The following is a 19,488-nucleotide window of genomic DNA, read 5'->3' as shown; positions in this document are numbered from 1 at the left end:
TGGAAATCTAAGCTTACTGTAAATAAATGGAATCGCTTTACTCACCCAAGTAAACAGTTTTCAGGAGAGAAATCTGTGTAGATTAACATCCAGCTCTTGTTTGACTTTGAACTTTTTTTTTTTTTAAGGATTACAGTTTTTTTTTATTAGGCTCTTCCCCCAGCTTCCCCCCATTATAAGGTAAACATGGCGACACCCTTGCTCACTTTGATGTAGGCATCCTTACTAGTGTCGCTTAATGCGCCTTATAATCCAGTGCACCTTATATATGAAAATGGACCAGAAAATAGACGTTCATTGATAGTGTGCCTTATAATTCTATAAAATTATATTCTAAAAAATATGGTATAATAAATGTGCTTTTGGAAAAGTGCATCTAAAGTGCTTAAGAAAAAGTGAATAAGTACATAAAAAGAGCAGTTTGAGTTTTATTTTCCATTTTCTATTAATCTGAGCTGAAGCGGCGTCAGGTCTATTCTCATACCCGTGAAAATTTGCTGATTGGTGACCCCTCAGTTTAGGTTAGCCCTAAAATAATATCATGATATCATGAAGTTTTATTATTGCATACAATATAATATGGCACACACCTAACTGAGATAAAAAAATAAATAAAATAATTTTAATTTTGTCATAATTTTTTATTTTAGCATTTGTAACAGAAGTCAATGATCCAAAATATCATGAAAGTAATAATGCAAATATATCTTCATATATTCAGGACTGAAGTAAAAAAGAAATGATAAAGGACAGATATAATCTGTCTCTAGTAGATATATAATGGGAAATGAGAACAGTGTGATTTTTGTTGCTAAAAACAGCAAAAAGTAAAAAGTAGTACACTGGTGTGATTATTAGGGGTGAGTGATCTGGCACGATATTTTAGGGTATAATGTTGTTCACGATATTCAGAAATGTTGGCGATACTATTGCGTACGATATGATATGGCACACCCCAAAATATAAACAATATTGTTTCATCTTATATATTGTACGAAAATATATATGGATATTTCTTAAAAACTCAATATATTGCATAACACTAAAACTCGTGAACTGGTTTGTGCTCTGGTTTGGCTTTCAGGTGTGAAAACGCCCACAAAAAGACATTAAGGATGCTGGATGACTGTACATGGTACAGGAATGTGTGTGTATGTGTTTGTACAATTGAGTGTATTGTTTCTTGGTGCATACTTCAATGGAGAAAGCAAGCATTGAGGATGTGTGTGTGAGTGTGTGAGTGTGTGAGGGCTGCTTGCTGCGAGCAGTGTGGGGCGAGCGGCAGCAGCTGGAGTGAGAGAGAGAGAGAGTGAGAGAGAGAGAGAGAGAGAGAGAGAGAGAGAGAGAGACAGTGAGAGAGCTTTATGGTAATGCTGGAGGCTCAGAGGGAAGGGTATTTCCAGGTTCACTGCATTAGACTGCTGTCTCTGTTTGTTCCAATCCATTTCCCTCAGTCTTTTAACAGCGCAGGGTGAGTGCGTACACACACCACACACACACGCACACACACACACACACACACACATATACGCATATACACACAAATACACACACACATATACACATACACAGACGCACCAGCGCACACCGCCATCTCTGAAATGCCTTATACTTCATTATTAACGAGATCCGTCACTGGGCGTTTCCACAGGAGTGAAGTACTGATCTAATAGCCTATTAAACAGACTGGCAATCATGTCCCTGAGTCTGTGAGTTTATTTCAGTAAGTATGTTTCACATAAAAGGAGTTTATTAAACTTCCATTACATGGATAAAAATTTTTAGGACACCTGCTTATTTATTGGTTATTCTAAAATCAAGATTATTGCAAAGCGTAGTTGAGTTTATCCTGCTTTTCTTGGAGTAACTGTCTCTACTGTCCAGAGAAGACTCTCTACCAGTGCTTTTCCGCCAATGTGGAACCAGCACACGAACCTAATTTTGAACCACTTGCTGCGTTTCCACCAACAAAAGTAGGATATAGAACCAGGAATTTTCGTTCGCAGCAGAAACAGAAGATTACTAGGTTATTCAGATTGAACCATGATAATGTCTGTGAACATGTGTGCTTATACAAGAGTAAAATGGCGATTCCCAGAAGTGCACAGTCTCTGAGTTTATTTCAGGAAGTATGTTTCATGTATGAGGAGTTTATTACACCAATGCTACGTGGACAAAGGTTTTTAGGACACCTGCTCATGTATTGTTTCTTCTAAAATCAAGAGTATTGCAAAGCTTAGTTGAGTTTGTTCTGCTTTTGTTGGAGTAACTGTCTTAATGTCCAGGGAAGACTCCCTAGCAGTGCTTTTTCGGCACTGTTCTGGTTTGCGAACTTAATTTTGAACCCCTTGCTGGGTTTCTACCAACGGAAGTAGTTTCCGGAACCAGGAACGTTCACTGCGGGAAGCGAAGAATACTAGGTTAAGGATTTAGCAATGTGAAGTTTTGACAATTCAAAACATAGGTGCATTTAGTGCTGGGCGATATAACGATATCGATTTGTTTCGCGATAATTTTTCCCTCGATGACGATGATAAGCCTGTGCAATAGAATTCGATAAACATTCATTTCCATTTCCGTCTAAGTGGCGCGGCAAACAACGAAAACACAACGTGTAATCAATCCAGAAGACGCTGGAGCAAATTAATAAATAGTTAAGAAAATTGTAATAGTTATTCTCATGCATGCAACAAAAAACCCTAAAGAATAGTGGAGTATGGCCCGACACACGCAAACAACCATAGTGTTTGTACTTTGGGAATAAACGGCCGCACTGTTCAGCACGTTTTAAATAAATTTTAAGTAAATTTTAAGCACTAAATGTAATTAATTCAATTTATATTAGGACCTCGGGGCAGGTGCTGCAAAAATGTGTATGTGGGGCGCGGATTAAAGGAAGAGGTTTTTTTGCGGAGCGGTAACAGGACAAAAACACCTTAAGAATGATGTCTAAATGACTTTCCTCTAATCTAATATAATTTAACATGGTTTAAGGATATAAAATAATTTCTAAACAAACGAACTTTTTAATATTGAGCTTATGGCCCAAGTGCAAAAACACAAAATCATTTATCATTTAGATTATCTGCCTGAACGCGAGCCCGAACCCGAGCTTGAACGCCAGCCTGACTCAGGCGCTGCATGAACTCGGGCCGGTCGAGAACACCGCTTTCCTCTCAGATTAGGCGGAAGAAAATGGTCTTTTTTTTAATGTAACAAATCACACTGTGATTTTTGTGATATTTCCCCAATTACAGCTCAGCTGCGCGTTTAAAGCTCAACGCATGAATTAATCGGTGCGCTGTGCGCCGCGCGTGCTCGCGGGGGATTTGACGCGTCTGTCAAGCAAGTTAATGGACCGTTTTGGGGGCAGAGATTAAGAAGTACAGCAGGTACATCTCAGATTTGTAGTTTAATGCTCTACTAAATTACTGGCTTTAAAACTGGCTCATGATATGGTCGGTTCTGGCTGGATTTTTTCCTGCCTACAGGCTGCATTTGACGGAAAGCAGCTCCTCAGTCAGACAACAGTGTCAGCATACAAATCGTGTGCGTTTCCTACAGGACAAACCATTTAAAAGTGCAGATAAACTCATTAAAAAATCACACAGTGTCTGTCTGGCTTAAAATACTTTTAATAAGGTACAGCTTTTAAATTAATAAATCAACATTCATTAAAAATCCGTGAGAAGTTCTGTATGCTAAATGACAAGCTAAGCTAATAAGCTAATAACATTTAATAATAACAGAAAAATAGATATGAATTTGGAAAATAACCAACTAAAGTGAGCTCAAAATACAATAATAAATATAATCTAACGAATTTCAAAATATAAATTAGAAATATTGAACTTCAATATTAAATTCAACTTCAACTACAAAAAACGCAAGGACCGATAGAACATAACGAACAGAAAAAAATAAATTTGAAATTGGAAAAAAAGTTCAAAATGCTAAAAGAAATAAAACCTAACGAATTTCAGAATATAAAATCTAAATATTGCACTGCAGCAGTACAAAAGCCTAAGTGCTTAAACAAACAAACCAAAAAACAGCCTATCACAAATCATTTTTTGAGCCCGACCCAGCTGAGGAAAAGGTGGGAAATCTTTTTTTTTCCGGCTGGGTCTTGGAAAACTTTGTGGTGAATTAAAGGGGCCGAGTTGCAATTTTTGTTTTACTTTAATCAGTTTTTAATCCGTCTTTTTAAAAACAAATATTCCAATATTGGCTGCCAATCAGTGCCCAATATTCTGAGCTCAAAAAACGCTATTCGGGCCAGCCCTACTAATCTAATATAATTTAACATGGTTTAAGAATATAAAATAATTTCTAAACAAACGAAATATTTAATATTGAGCTTATAGCCCAAGTTTTTTTTTCAGTCATGGAAAATTGGAAAAAATTGGAAAAAAGCCCGAGTTCATGCAGCGCCTGAGTCAGGCTGACGTTCAAGCTCGGGTTCTGGCTCGCGTTCATGATTAATTTGTTTTTTTTAAAAACTAATATTGGAATATTCGCTACCAATTACTGCCAAATATCCGGAGCTCAAAAAATGCTATTCGGGCCAGCCCTAATAATTATGGAGATACAGAAAAAAATATTGTGATAAAACTTCCATCACTCCCTTATTCTCTCACTAATAAAAACAAACCTTTAAGTGTGACACAAAGTGATTTGATTTATATCGTGATACATATCGATATCGACTGATATGGAAAACTATATCGTGATAAGATTTTTTCCCATATCGCCCAGCTCTAGGTGCATTAGTAGATTTGGTGAGGTTACGAAACTCAGGATGTTGGATGATCACAACACCATCTTCTGTTGCTAATTCTTGGGATGCACCAATATGGAAGTTCTGGCTGATGCTGATATGCAAAATTACACATGTATATACACTATATTGCCAAACGTATTTGCTCATTTGATGATGTAAGGCTTATATTGAGCTGCTTGGCCATTAAACCCATTCCATACATCTCTCTACTGTTCTCTACTGTTGTTGATCTAATCTGAAGCTACATGAAGTTTGGAGGTCTATAGTGATTCTGTAGTGACTATGCAGAAAGTTGGTGACCCCTGTTATTTTACACTGACAGAGCACAGAGTCACTGTCGTTCCCAGTCTATTCCACTGTGTTATAATATCACTGCCAGTTGGCTGTGGAATATTTAGTAGTGAGTAGTGAAATTTCACGACTGGACTTGTTGCTGCACAGGTGCTGCGTCCTATCACAGTACCACAGTGCTGGAGTTCACTGAGCTCCTGAGAGCCTGAGACCCATTCTTTCACTAATGTTTGTAGAAGCTGTCTGCATGACTAGGTGATTGGTTTTATACTGAATTCAATGATTTGGATGAGTGAGCGAATACTTTTGGCAATATAGCATATATGCTGATGTCGGAGCCAATATACACATTTATAATTTACAGAAAGACTAGACACCCCGGTCTAACTTTATATCTTTAAAACTAATATATTAAAGAAAAAAAGCTTAAATTACATTTTAAAGTGGATTTTAAAGTATCGTGTCAAGTTTTGGCCAATTGTAGTAGAGCCACCAGCATTGCTTGGTCCTTTTTCAGTATACTATTAATGCTGATCATTAAAAAAAAAAGCTATTCTCAGTCAATACTGATGTAATTCCGATAGCATTGTGCCCTAGGTGATATGCAAACATTTATACCACCTCAAATGTAAAAGTTAATCTGCCTTGAATAACACGTATATCATTGTTTTTATTATTAAAAATGCTGTAAAATAATGACAAATCTTGGATTTTGGCACAGCAGCCAAGCACCAGCTAAACATTCTTCCTTTCTGATTAAGTAAATAAATTAGTGTCTGTTTGAAATGTTACTCAGATATTAATGACTGCTTGATATCAATTCCAAAAAACATCCCCTTTGAAAACAGGTGCTACAAATTTGCAAAAGGGGATCAATATGAGAAGACGTACAAGGAATGCACTGAATATTTGGCAACCAAATATTTTTTGTTCGGCTGATTAGTAAAAAAGACTAAATAAGTGATACCTAACAATGATGTTTTCTTTGAAAAGCAAGAATTAAAAAATAGATTTAGACTGTATTTAGGTTTCATGTATGCAGTGGTGAACAAGTGGTAAAATTCATTTAAAAACTGCAACAAAAAAAAAACATTTCATTTTGTTCGGTTTCAAACAAAAATGTTTATTTCTGTTTATATTTAATACGTAGATAAGTACAGGGTCTTAGGGAACATGTAATCTAGCATATGCTTTATATGCATGTGTACACAGTGACACAGTGATACATTATTAAACAGAAAAATATGTTCAAACTTCATTATCAAAAAACAAACAAACAAACCCCTCCCTCCCTGGACTGCAGTGCAGACACGAGCTGCAGAGCAAACCCGCGAATCGTCTGCTGTGTGTTTGTGTGTTGACGGTAGATCCAGAGAGATACCCGGTTGATGTTTTGGCTTATTCCACTTTTCAGTTGGTCAGAGGGCAGCTGTAAATAATACTCCCCTCCCTCCCTGCAGAACCTTTCAACAGGCCAGAGGACGAGCTGAGGGGTGTATTTATATCACCGCTGACCCACTGCGCACACATGAACGGTCACACCGCAGACACACACCTGCTCAGTGCTGTTCAGCCTGGTCCGGTTCCAGTAAACACAAGTTTATCTACAGCACAAGCAGCTCTACTGATGAAGGAACCCAAACTTAGTCTGAGGCTCAGCCTTGATAAACACATGCGCCTATTTATGAAGCTAAATGCAAGCTAGCTGTTAAAAGCATATTTGCTTTTAGGCAGAAAATGTAAGCACAGTTTTAAAATGTGCATCCTTTTAAATTTATTTAAGTGTGTTTATATATTAAGTAAGTGAGAAAAAGTAAGTATTTTATGTGTTTGCCGATTCAGCATACTGTACCCATAGACATCATATACATAGACACCGCATCGACTGACGCCGTCTGTTGGAGCTGGCGTGTCAGAGTGGCAACCCTGCGCCCCCAGTTCAAAAATTTACAAAACTTCTCCAATTTATACCCAATTTACACACGGTTTGGTTTGTTACAAACAGCAGAGGTGTAGTAATAATTCAGAACGCTGTGAGACATTACAAATATGAGTTTTCATGCTGGAATACTTTATATTATACTCTTTAACAAAGACAGACATATAGTATAGCATATTAATAAGTATATAAATTAATTAATTTTATAAGTATATGTACGTACATACACATATATACAACATATATACATATATATATATATATATATAGAGAGAGAGAGAGAGAGAGAGAGAAAGAAACAGATAGATAGATAGATAGATAGATAGATAGATAGATAGATAGATAGATAGATAGATAGATAGATAGATAGATAGATAGATAGATAGATAGATAGATAGATAGAAAGAAAGAAAGAAAGAAAGAAAGAGAGAAAAGCTCTGGAAAAAAATAAGAGACCACTTAAAAAGTTTCTTTGATTTTAACAAATTGAAAACTTCTGGAATGTAATCTATAATTCTTTGCATTATTTGAGGTCTGAAAGCTCTGCATCTTTTTTGTTATTTCATCCATTTCTCATTTTCTGCAAATAAATGCTCTAAATGACAATATTTCTTTTTGGAATTTGGGAGAAATGTTGTCTGTAGTTTATAGAATAAAACAACAATGTTCATTTTACTGTGTGTGTGTATAATATATTTACACATAAATACATATGTTTTAATACACAGTTTAAACTGACATATTAGCCAGATAACGCTGATTACCACAGCTATGAACAAACTCTTTGTTCATGCATGTGTGGTCTGTGCTGCGTTCACTGCTCACAGCCGTGTGACTCTGCACTGCACGTCCAAACCATGTGTTTGAAAGCACAACGTTCAGTCTTAAAGCACAGATATACACGCTGGAACACAGAATCTTCTTGCTATATTTACTTTGTTCGTATATTTATATTTACTCCCACGCCAGGCAGCTCTGACGAATCAGAGGAAAGAATGTGCTTGCGTGGTTTATTGGCGCACATTTTGGCATGTTTAGGTTTGTGCCTGTGTGAAACCAAACCAAACAGAGGGAGAAACGCTCCATGTAAACGAACTCATCAACTGATTCCGACCACAGAAACTAACTACAGGTGTGAAAACACCCTAAGTTCACTTTACAAATCATGGTTTGTGTTTGTTTTAATTAGTCTGGTTAATTTCCAGCTTCATGCAAGTCAACAATTCTTGAACGTAGGTCTTCTAAAAGCTGTTTTGTACAAGGTATGATTCACTTTAAGCAATGCTTCTTAAGAAAAGCAAACTCAAAACTGGTGTGTGTTTTTATAGTGCAGGGCATCTCATTCAGAGCAATTAGCTCTTAGAAAAGTCATTAGCCTAGGGGTTCACTTTTTCCACCCTGCACTGTGAATGGTAATATGTTGTGTTTAATAAAACCATGCAAATATATCATTTTTTGTGTGGTATAGGGCTGCAACGATTAGTCGATATAATCGACAATGTCAATTATTTAAATTTGTCGACTATAAATTTAATTGTCGACTAATCGTTAATTCGTAACAGTACTGCATTACACAAAATGCTGGGGACATAAAAACAATAGAAGATGGGTAACAGGCAAGTTAAATATTACATAAATCCTCACTAAACGTCAGTACTCTCCATGTTTAGACAACATCTGGACATTTAAATGCCTTTTAAATCTCATGTTCAGCTGTTTTTTTGTATTTTTTAGAGATGGAGGACATGGCAGAAATAATCGATAATAAAAAAATTAGATTAGATTAGTCGACTACTAAAATAATCATTAGTTGCAGTAACTTAGATGAAGATCAGAACACATTTAATGACCAATTTATGCAGAAATCCAAGTCATCCCAAAGAGTTCACATACTTTTTCTTGCAACTGTCTGTAACAAAATCTCACAGTTCTCACAGTAGTAACCCAGCCCCGGCAGAAGATCCGCAGTGCTATTCCTGTGCTGTTATAATGATGGCAGGAGATATCGTGGGGCTTTGTAGCCAGGCCCCCGCAGCCAAGGCTGTGTTGTGTAAAAATAATAAGTCTCATCTGTCTCTGACCTTTGGCAATGTGAGTCAGTGAGCGAGTGTCAGCAGCCGGCGGGTCTGTATTCAGTGTGGCACGGCGCTCCGGCCCACGGGACACGGGTGAGGTCATGCAGCTTCGCCCGCAGGACGCAGAAGGCCAGCGCTGCTCAGAGAAAGAAGGATGACAGAAATGAGAGTGAGACTGCAGCCTGTTTAGAGTCTGAGTCACCCGCTGCTGTGTGCCCAGGATGAGCTGGTGCCTTCTCTGTGATCTCACATACACACGTTTACCACATTTACACACATGACCGGGTCAGGAGCTGCTGGCTTCTGGTAAATGAAGCTCTGTGAGAAGCTCTCTCTGCTTCTACTGAAACTCTGATCCGCTTGGTTTCTGGCAGTTCAGGGCCAGTGCTGACATGCATGTGTCACTATTGAAACGCTTAGACTGCAGTGATTTCCTGCATGGCCAGAGGCTCACTAACACTTTATACGCTTGCATTTGAAATTAGAGTAATGAATGAATACTCCTTCTTAAACACACACACACAATGTTATCTTACGGCCCTATTTTAGAGATCTATAGCACACCAGGCAATTGTGCATTGCACAGCTGGATTTAGGGCGTGTCGGTGTGTCTTTAGTATCGTGAGTGCCCCAAAAAATATGCCTTGTGCCGCTTAAAATTCACTAAAAGTAATGTACTAATTCTCTTAATTAATTATGGGTGTGTTTTAGGGTTGCACGATATTGGAAAAAATTTTGATTGCATTACAATGTGCAATATATATCACAATATTACACTATGCAGGGCCCATTACATCACAAGCCCTACCCCCACCCGCACACAGTCTCGCATCCGGACCAATCAAGAGCTGAGTCAGCGCCGAGCTCAACCCAAGAAAAAAAAAGTAACACAACTGTAATCAACCCTTTAATAATGCATTTAAATAGCTTTTTAAAAGGAAATAATAGCATTTTCCTGGGATTAAAGGTGTGAATTCAGCTGTAACTGGAAATATCTGCGCTGCAAAACTGACTGTGCTGGACTGAGGTGCACAGCTTTCCACATGTGCTCACGTTTAAAAGCATGTGTCCAACACTGTGGATGGAGGCCATGCGGTTCCCTCTTGTTTACTCCTGCCCCCCCTCTCCTCACGCCCCCCCCTCCCCTTGCACTTTTTAGGCAGCAGCAGACTGTCACTCACACAGACACAGAGACAGCGCTGTGTATCTACTTCTTGTGTCAAAAATCAAAACATTGCAACATGACGTGTTTGATTTAATTGCTTTAGGTGACATTGCACGTCCTGCGATGTGACAATTGTGCATGTGCAAATCGCGATAACGATGCTTAAACAATATTTCCTTTAAGAGGCAGGTGAGCTCTGACTTTGGCACATTTGTATCTTAACAGCGCAGTGCTTTTGAGCATCTCAGCAGAGACAGATACTGACCTGCATGTTCATGCTGTGAAGATACACCAGCAGCTCATTTAAAGGAACAGCAAAGTTATTTTAATCTTTATTCTGTTTATTACTGATTGAAAAGCTGGGTTTTCAATGTGTATAACAGGGCCTTTATTTCTTGTGAGGACCTTCCAGTGACATAATGAATATTATAGTTATTCACTAGAGGTGAGAGATGAGATCATGATCAACAGCATGATATTTATCTCGCAATACTTATGAACAGGTAACCAAAACAAATGTTTGTTCATTAAACTAAAGTGTTTGAGAGCATCAGTTGTAAAGTAGTGAAGAGGTAGAGTTACAGGTATACAGTGAATAGTGAATATTTGAATAATGTCCTAATCCAGATTATGAGAAGCAAGAATTACTCAATTTAGTAAAGAAAAAAATAGTTAAAAGTAATGAAGGTCAGTCAATCGGAAAAAAAAATGTTATGATGAAACTGGCTCTAATCAGGACCTCGCAAGTATAGCAGGACAAGCAAACACACACTCACACACACACTGGCACAGACCTAGACCCAGATATACATGCACACACATAAAAATCTGAGCTCCCAGAAACATCAGTCACATGTCCCCAGCAAATCCAGGCTTATCTGTTGTTGTGAGTGTGTGTGTGTGTGCCTGTTTCCAGAGGACACTGTGCTCTCACACTCTTTCTGCTGGCTGTTGGAGGTCACAGGGGTAGAGCAGAGAAATGCTAGTGAATAAAATACGTCTATCTGGGTCATAAGTCCTAATCTAAATCAAATTAATCACTCCTGGATCATCAGAACCGTCGTACATCCAGACTTCTATGTAGGCAAGTCATTAATAAATCACTGCTAAGCATTTGCTCTGTGTGATTTACCACAGGGATGGCAGCAGACATAATTCTTTCCTCATTTTAACACATTAGAAGAGAAGCGAGAGGGTCTAAGAAAGTTCCAAACTTGCTTGAATAAGAATTTTGTAGCACTTCTCATATTGTCCACTTTCACAAAAAGCAGTTTCATGGAAATGCAGGAAAAACTCCCTTAGAGAAAACTCCCTCCGAGCAAGAGGAAGAAAGTCTGAGAGAAATCAAGAATCAAAAGGGGAATTTATCCTCTATCATTTCTAGTGGACACTATTTAGCAGAACAGTAAATACAATAAACTGCAATGTTGTTATGTTGCAATCTATTGAATCCTCTAGACTTGCTGTGCTGTTATTATATGTAGAAACTGCTATGAGATATTTAATTACTGTTTATCATATCTTGTGGAATCCCACAAGGTTCTATTTTAGGGCCTACAGTATAAAACTGGTGTTAATTACAGTAACAACTTCAATTACAGTAAATGTCAGGAGTGAATTTTCCCCTCGCTCTTTCCCCTCATCATTCCTAGGGTGATGTCGATCACATGTGACACTATGGATTGAGAAATGCTCAGTGTTTAAATTCACTCATTTGGCTCAGATTAGTCGCTGGTTCGAATCCCGATTATGCAGCTTGCCATCCGCTGCCAGAGCCCTGAGAGAGCACAATTGGCCTTGCTCTCTCTGGGTGGGTACAGTAGATGGAGCTCTTTCCCCTCATCACTCCTAGGGTGATGTTGATCAGCACAAGGCTGCGTCTGTGAGCTGATGTATCAGAACCGAGTCGCTGCGCTTTCCTCTGAGTGCGCTGTGATGCTACTCGGCAATGCCGAGGAGTCTGACTTCACGTGTGTCGGAGGAGGCATGTGCTAGTCTTCAACCTTCTTGTGCTGTGGCATCACTAGTGATGAGGGACATACTGCTAAATGGGTGGAACAATTGGTAACCTAGCTAAAAATAGGAAAAACTAAACTAAAATAAAATAAAATAAAAACATCATTGCAAAGTAACTAATGATTTTTATTTCAAAACCAAGCATCCAGTTATCCTTGAACAGTCCTGAATTTTTGTCTCCGTCACTCTGTGTGTGTCTGTAGGAGGACTATGATCGTCTCCGGCCTCTGTCGTACCCCATGACGGATGTCTTCCTCATTTGCTTCTCGGTGGTGAACCCGGCCAGCTTCCAGAACGTGAGGGAGGAGTGGGTGCCTGAGCTGCAGGAGTACGCTCCCAATGTCCCCTACCTGCTCATCGGCACTCAGGTATTACCGTCTGTTTAATCTGTTTAAATATGGTGACAGCGTGCTGTGTATCTATCACTCAGTCCAGTAAAAGGGGCAACTGGGTTTTTCATATACAAAAGTGCATTCATTGCACAATATATTGTTTAAGCATAGGTGTCATATTTTCATTCTTTTCTTTCTATAGAAATGAAGCCAAAATTGTCAGCCAGGTTGTAAAATTTCAGACTGTTAGTATAACTTTAATGCACACGATAAATTTGTAATTAGTAACACGCTATAATTTTTTATTGGTGCTTTTCTGCCACCAAGTTTGACCCCAACTTTCACTGTAAACTGCCCTGCCCCCGCCCAATGCGTTGTTTTTTTTTTTCTGAAGGGGTTCGCCTAAAATAAACTGCTGATAAGGCTCAGTTTAACCCTTGTGTGGTGTTCGGGTCTGTGGGACCCGTTTTCATTTTTCATCAAATGATACAAAAAAAAAAAAAAATTCTAACTCAAACTCATTGGCATTGGCTCATTTTTTGTAAAAAACATATATCAAAACACATTGCCCCCCCCCCCCCCACACACACACACATTTATATTACATACAGTATGTTTGGCCAAGGGCTAAAAAACATTGCTTCATTTGTAAATTTGAAACTAAACAAATTTTCTACTCATATCTTGAGTTTTTTTAATTTTCTTTTACGTTTTATTAAAAAACTAATAAAAAAAGAGTAGCACTTTTTAAAAGAAATGTAACATAAGAAAGGTAAAGGGCAAATATTAACCATGTAAGCTGTTTATATTGCTTGCAATTTAGGTGAAGCAAGCATGTGTAAAGCATTTTAATGTAAAATTGCTTAATGTTGCTGAATTAATACAAGTAACAAAGTAAACGAGTAACAAAAATATGAACACCACACAAGGGTTAAGAAGAGAAAGTGCGATTAATTGCAGTTAATCAAAGAATATTGCTGTGATTAATCTGATTAAATTTTGTTATAAGATTGACACCACTAATGTTTAGCCATTCCTTTATCAAACTGAAATCCTTACACAAGCAATACTATATAAATGCACATATAATGGCAATCATATACCTGAAATTGGACACTTCTAACAATAGCAACTGTTTCATAGTTATTACGAGACGCTTCCTGGTCTTAATTTAAGTGGAAAAAGAAATCACAACCTGTGTACCGTGTCCGCTAAGCTTTGGTGAGGGAAAAAGTAACCTTAGCAACCAAACACAGCCTTCGGGAGTGGAAAGCCCAGGTGGCTCTGGGAAAACTCTATTTAGGATGCTTGTGACGCAAGCACACAAGTGAGAGCCCTCCCAGAACCCATTCATATTGCACGTAATGCCTGAATGCTGATTCATTATGATATTTAGAGGCAGGACCGGCTGTACAGAGCAGTCACAACTAGTTTAACACTGTTTAAATGAGATAGAAACACTTTGCTCCTTCTTTCCCTTTGGTGGACATCTCCAGATCACCCTAAATGAAGATGCTGCCACTGCTTATAACTATACAAACATCAGTCATAACATTTAACTAGTGCTGAATGGTATGACCAAAAATGTATTTTATATAGATTTTTAACTTACTGTACTGTTAGGAGTACATATAAAATAAAACACTAAGGCTTTAAACTAAGGCTTTAATTACTTTTGGGTTTATTTCCCACAATATGTACAGGTATATACACAATATATGAATAAACTAGACTTCATTAGCATAAAAACAGTTGAAGAAAGTAAACAATAGACTTTAAAAAAGAGATACTGTAACAACTGAAAATGGCTTCCTTTACAAAACTAAATATTTTAAATAATTCCATAAAAACTATAAACAAACCTTAAAATACTCAATGTTTAGGTATTCAAAAGATATATTTCTCAAAAGCTCTATTGCACAAGTATGACACAAGTTTAATTTTAATTTACATGTTTAATATGTTATTCTTGGATCCATTAGAGGCATTAAAGCATGAAAATCAGCCACAATTCCCTTCTTTCTCCAGTTAACAAATAAAGTAAGGTCACTGTGTATTAAAATTATCCTTCAAGCTACAGTATTAATATGTTTAAGCAGGGCTATAGTTACTGCTCTTGAAGTTTCTTTGTACCTCATATCCAGAGTTTTATGGAGTTTTATCACTTGTCCTGAATAAATTATTCTATACCAAGGATCGATTCTGGGCTCGTCTGGGGGATGAGAGGAACTTTTTCTTATCTGTGGATCGATTTCACAATTCTATTTGTTTCTTTCTTAGTAAATAATTGCTGTTTACTGTTATTTTTCTATTTTACTCAGATTAAAACACTCATATTGCAAGGAACAGCAGCAGGAGCTCCTCAGATAAAGTGCTGTTCTCATTTCTCTACTATTTCTCCAGCATGTTAGCTTGTTATGCTACCTAGATAGCGTTAGTTAGTGGTGATGTTCTACACAGTGCTCCACAGCACCTCTAGTGGTATATGAAAAATAAACCAGTATACTGCCCAGCATTACATTAAACCCACCTGCCTAATACTGTGTAGATTCATCTAATGTTGCTCAAAATGCTTCAGAAAAGGTGAATCTCCATGGATAGGACTTGTTTGTCCAGCATATCCCACAGATGCTCAATTTATTTTAGAGACAAGGTCAAGATCTTAGTCTTTCTGTCATGTTCTTCAAAGCTTTTCTGGCAGGGAGGCATTTTCTTGATAATGGAGCTCACTGCCATTAGGGATGACCTTGTCGTTGTTTCACCTGAAACAGTGCCACTGTTTTCCTGGTGGAATTCTCTACCAGTTTGATGTGTCACACAACAGACTGCTCATTTAGAAATCTGAAGTCTTCTATGTTGGTGGCATGGCCTATAAGGTTTATCGTTCTCTTATAGCTTGTGTCTAAAATTGGATCTCCATCTGCCAAACCGTTTTCTTACTTTTTAGACTGTGTTTTAGTTTTAATAGACTTTACTACAGATTGTCCTTCAAATCAATCCAAACCAACCCAATTTCTCTTTGAGAATCATCCATGTTATAAATCATGCAAAGCTCTATTCAGTTTTCCACATTCTGTCATCGAACTCACTATTGGCCATTCTGCCATATTTAGTTAGAGTTTCCATCCGTCTTGCTAATGAACAAACGTGATGATGCAGCAAATAAGCCTAAATTAGTCATAATCAGTTTCGTAGGGGACCTGTTCACTGCTAATCGATTGTCCTTCATAACAAAAGGACATTAAATTAGTGTAGTTACAACAACAATGGCATTTTTGTCACCTATTGTCTTTGGAGAGCTGTTAGGACCCCACATGATCAACACTGTAAACTGTGCAGCAACTAATTCCGAGCTTCTATCTCTGTCTTTACTTGATCTACAAGGTGTTTCAGCTGTAGGTTGGAGTGTGTAATAGAGTGGAGGACAGCAAGTGATTAAACACAGTGTTTAAAAACTCCAGCAGCACTGCTGCTGCATCTAATCCACTTACTGTGCCACCAGCACAACATACACTAACACCTCATACACCACCACCACGCTAATCACTGCTAATCACTTCTGTATCTGATCCACTCACTGTACCACCAGCTCAACACTCACTAACACCTCATACACCACCACCATGCTAATCACTGCTAATCACTGCTGTATCTGATTCACTCACTGTACCACCAGCTCAACACACACTAACACCTCATACACCACCACCATGCTAATCACTGCTAATCACTGCTGTATCTGATCCACTCACTGTACCACCAGCTCAACACTCACTAACACCTCATACACCACCACCATGCTAATCACTGCTAATCACTGCTGTATCTGATCCACTCACTGTACCACCAGCTCAACACTCACTAACACCTCATACACCACCACCATGCTAATCACTGCTAATCACTGCTGTATCTGATCCACTCACTGTACCACCAGCTCAACACTCACTAACACCTCATACACCACCACCATGCTAATCACTGCTATATCTGATCCACTCACTGTACCACCAGCTCAACACACACTAACACCTCATACACCACCACCATGCTAATCACTGCAGTGCTGAGAACAATAACCCACCACCCAAATAATAATTATAATAACAAAAAGACATTAAATTAGTGTAGTTACAACAATAATGGCATTTTTGTAACATGTCTTTGGAGAGTTTGTGCAACAGGTGTTTGTAGTTAAAGCTAAGCTGTTAGGACCCCCACAGGACTGCATTTCAGTGACTCAAGGGTTTGCACTGGTATGAGTACATCAGACACAGCAGTGTTGCTGGAGTTTTTAAACACTACAGTGTCACTGCTGGACTGAAAATAGTCCACCAACCAGAACTATCCAGCTGAGAGTATCATGTGAGCAGCGTCCTGTACCCACTGGTAAAATACTAAAGGATGAGTAACACTGTAAACTTAGCAGCAACAGATTCAGATCTTCCGTCTCTGACTGTGTTGTACAATATATACAAGGCGTTTCAGCTGTAGGTAGGAGTGTGTCTGATCCACTCACTGTACCACCAGCTCAACACTCACTAACACCTCATACACCACCACCATGCTAATCACTGCTAATCACTGCAGTGCTGAGAATAATCACCCACCAACCAAATAATAAACATAATAGCTGCTCTGCGATGGTCCTGTGGTTCTAATTATAGAACTACAAAACTCAACCAGAAAGTGAAAAGTCCTGTGAGTGTACATCAGTGTAAGTGTCTATCATTAACCCCGGTCTTGTCAGGGATTGTTTAGTGCTGGCTCTGCAGATGCAATCTTAATAAGGTTCACGCGTGTGACGAATACAGATACACAGATGATCAATAGAAGAAAGAGCTGACCTTAGTCCACAGAGACAAAGACAACATGTCAGTGTGTTTGCAAACCTTAATGCTGTAACTGCTTAACCACCAAAAATATCACTACCAGAGAACAGTGATGTCAGCAGGAAAAAAAAAATAACACAGTAGGCACAAGCATGTAGGCTAGCTGTAAGGTATTAGATTAGCTACCTGTGTAGGCTACGTATAAGAAATAAGGTAAACTACCTATGCGTATGCTGCATATAAGAGGTAAAGTAAGCTAACTATGTTGGCTAAAAATATAGAGATAAAGATATGCCATAAAGATATGGCAAGCCACCTATGTAGGCTACCTGTAAAAAATAAGATAAGCTACATGTGGAGGCTACCTGTAAGGTATAAGGTAAGCCACCTATGTAGGCTACATATAAGAAATAAAGTAAGCCACCTATGTAGGCTACCTATAAGAGATAAGCTAAGCTACTTATGTAGACCTTCTATAAGAGATAATGTAAGCCACATATGTAGACTACATATAAGGTTTAAGGTAATCTACCTGTGTAGGGTACCTATAAGAGATAAGCTACATGTGTCTTAAAGAATAACTGCACTCTAATACATTTTTTACATTAAACAGCTGCAATATGTTTCTCTGTAATATTAAAATATACCAGCCCTGCTTAAAGAGCCACTAAACCCCAAAACTATTTGTTTTTCATTAATAGCTGAATTGTTTTTTAAGTAACGAAACACTCAGCTCCAATCAGCTCTCCCTCCTGCCCCGCCCCTAAACCCATACATCACCCAGTGCCCCTTCCAAAGGTATAACGTAAGCCACCTGTGTAGGCTAACTATGAGAGATAAAGTTTTTATGCACAATATTGATACAATTACGTCATATAAACTCAGATTACCCTACCACATGCATTTCAAAGGCGAAATGCTGAAAACAAGAGGAGCCAGCTCAATAATAGATTACAATACAAATAATAAATAATAAATTATTAGCTATAGACTAGAATAAATATGTAGCACAGATAAATGTGCAATAAGAACCGTTAAGCTGCATAACATAGCAACAATATTCAACTGCAAATAAAAACAAGCTGCTACACAATAAACAGTAGCAACATTTGACAGATTCTCCAAATCAAGAACTGCAGAAATCCAATTGATGGCATGATCTGAGCGACCAAATCTCACACCAAATTGTGATTCTCAGAATAACAGACATTTAAAAGCATAAATTAGAAGATAAAAGAATCAATGTTTAGCCTTACCCAGTGAACACAGCATATGACCTGAGAACTGAACTCTACACCAGTCTTTATACATAACCAATACATGACTGTACTTTACACTGTGAGCATGTTCTTAAGAGCAATCAAAACCAAACTCCAGATTGTCAAACATGCTAGCTAGAAATATTACTGTACAGTTTTTTTTAATTACTCCAGCCAGATGAGAAAATTAAATCATTTTCTTACCTGTGGGAAGTTCGTTCTGCGTCTCCCTGTTTATTTGCTTCCTAAAAAAATATAAAGAAGAAAGGGTGATTGGTAACAGAGGGCAATGAAACGAAAAGAAAAGAAAATAAGACAAAAAAAAAGAAAATAGAACAGTAAAATAAAAGAAAAGACAAAGCTATCAGCATAACCTAGTTTGTTAGAATTAAACAATGTAAAGAAAGAGAGGTGCGCTTTAGGTTTTGTTGTGTTGTACAAGGGTTGGATAATGAAACTGAAACACCTGGTTTTAGACCACAATAATTGATTGTGGTGACGGACAGTTCTGGTGGAAACAGGAGAGTTGAGGTGCACATTGAATTCTGCCGTGATTTGGCACCCGAACATCCCTTTCAGACAGCTTCCTTTTACAGCGTCCACAGTTAATCCTGTTGGATGTGGTTGGTCCTTCTTGGTGGTATGCTGACATTACCCTGTATACCGTGGCTCTTGATGCATCACAAAGACTTGCTGTCTTGGTCACAGATGCTCCCACAAGATGCACCAACAAGCCATGAAACCTCCTACACTAAAATGACAGGTGTTTTAGTTTCATTGTCCAACCCCTGTAAGT

General features: G+C 38.1%; 1 protein-coding gene across 1 annotated transcript in view; it reads left to right on the top strand.

Annotated features, from left to right (window-relative positions):
* Positions 1 to 19,488, top strand: part of rhoq (ras homolog family member Q) — a 51,316-nt gene that overhangs the window by 22,882 nt on the left and 8,946 nt on the right. Inside the window, exon 3 of the mRNA XM_022670342.2 lies at positions 12,473 to 12,637. Within this exon, the coding sequence (XP_022526063.2) occupies positions 12,473 to 12,637 (165 nt within the window). The remainder of the gene's footprint in view (positions 1 to 12,472; positions 12,638 to 19,488) is intronic.

Source organism: Astyanax mexicanus, chromosome 15 (assembly GCF_023375975.1).
Source record: "Astyanax mexicanus isolate ESR-SI-001 chromosome 15, AstMex3_surface, whole genome shotgun sequence".
Lineage (NCBI taxonomy): Eukaryota > Metazoa > Chordata > Actinopteri > Characiformes > Acestrorhamphidae > Astyanax > Astyanax mexicanus.
This window is presented reverse-complemented; position numbering and strand designations above follow the sequence as displayed.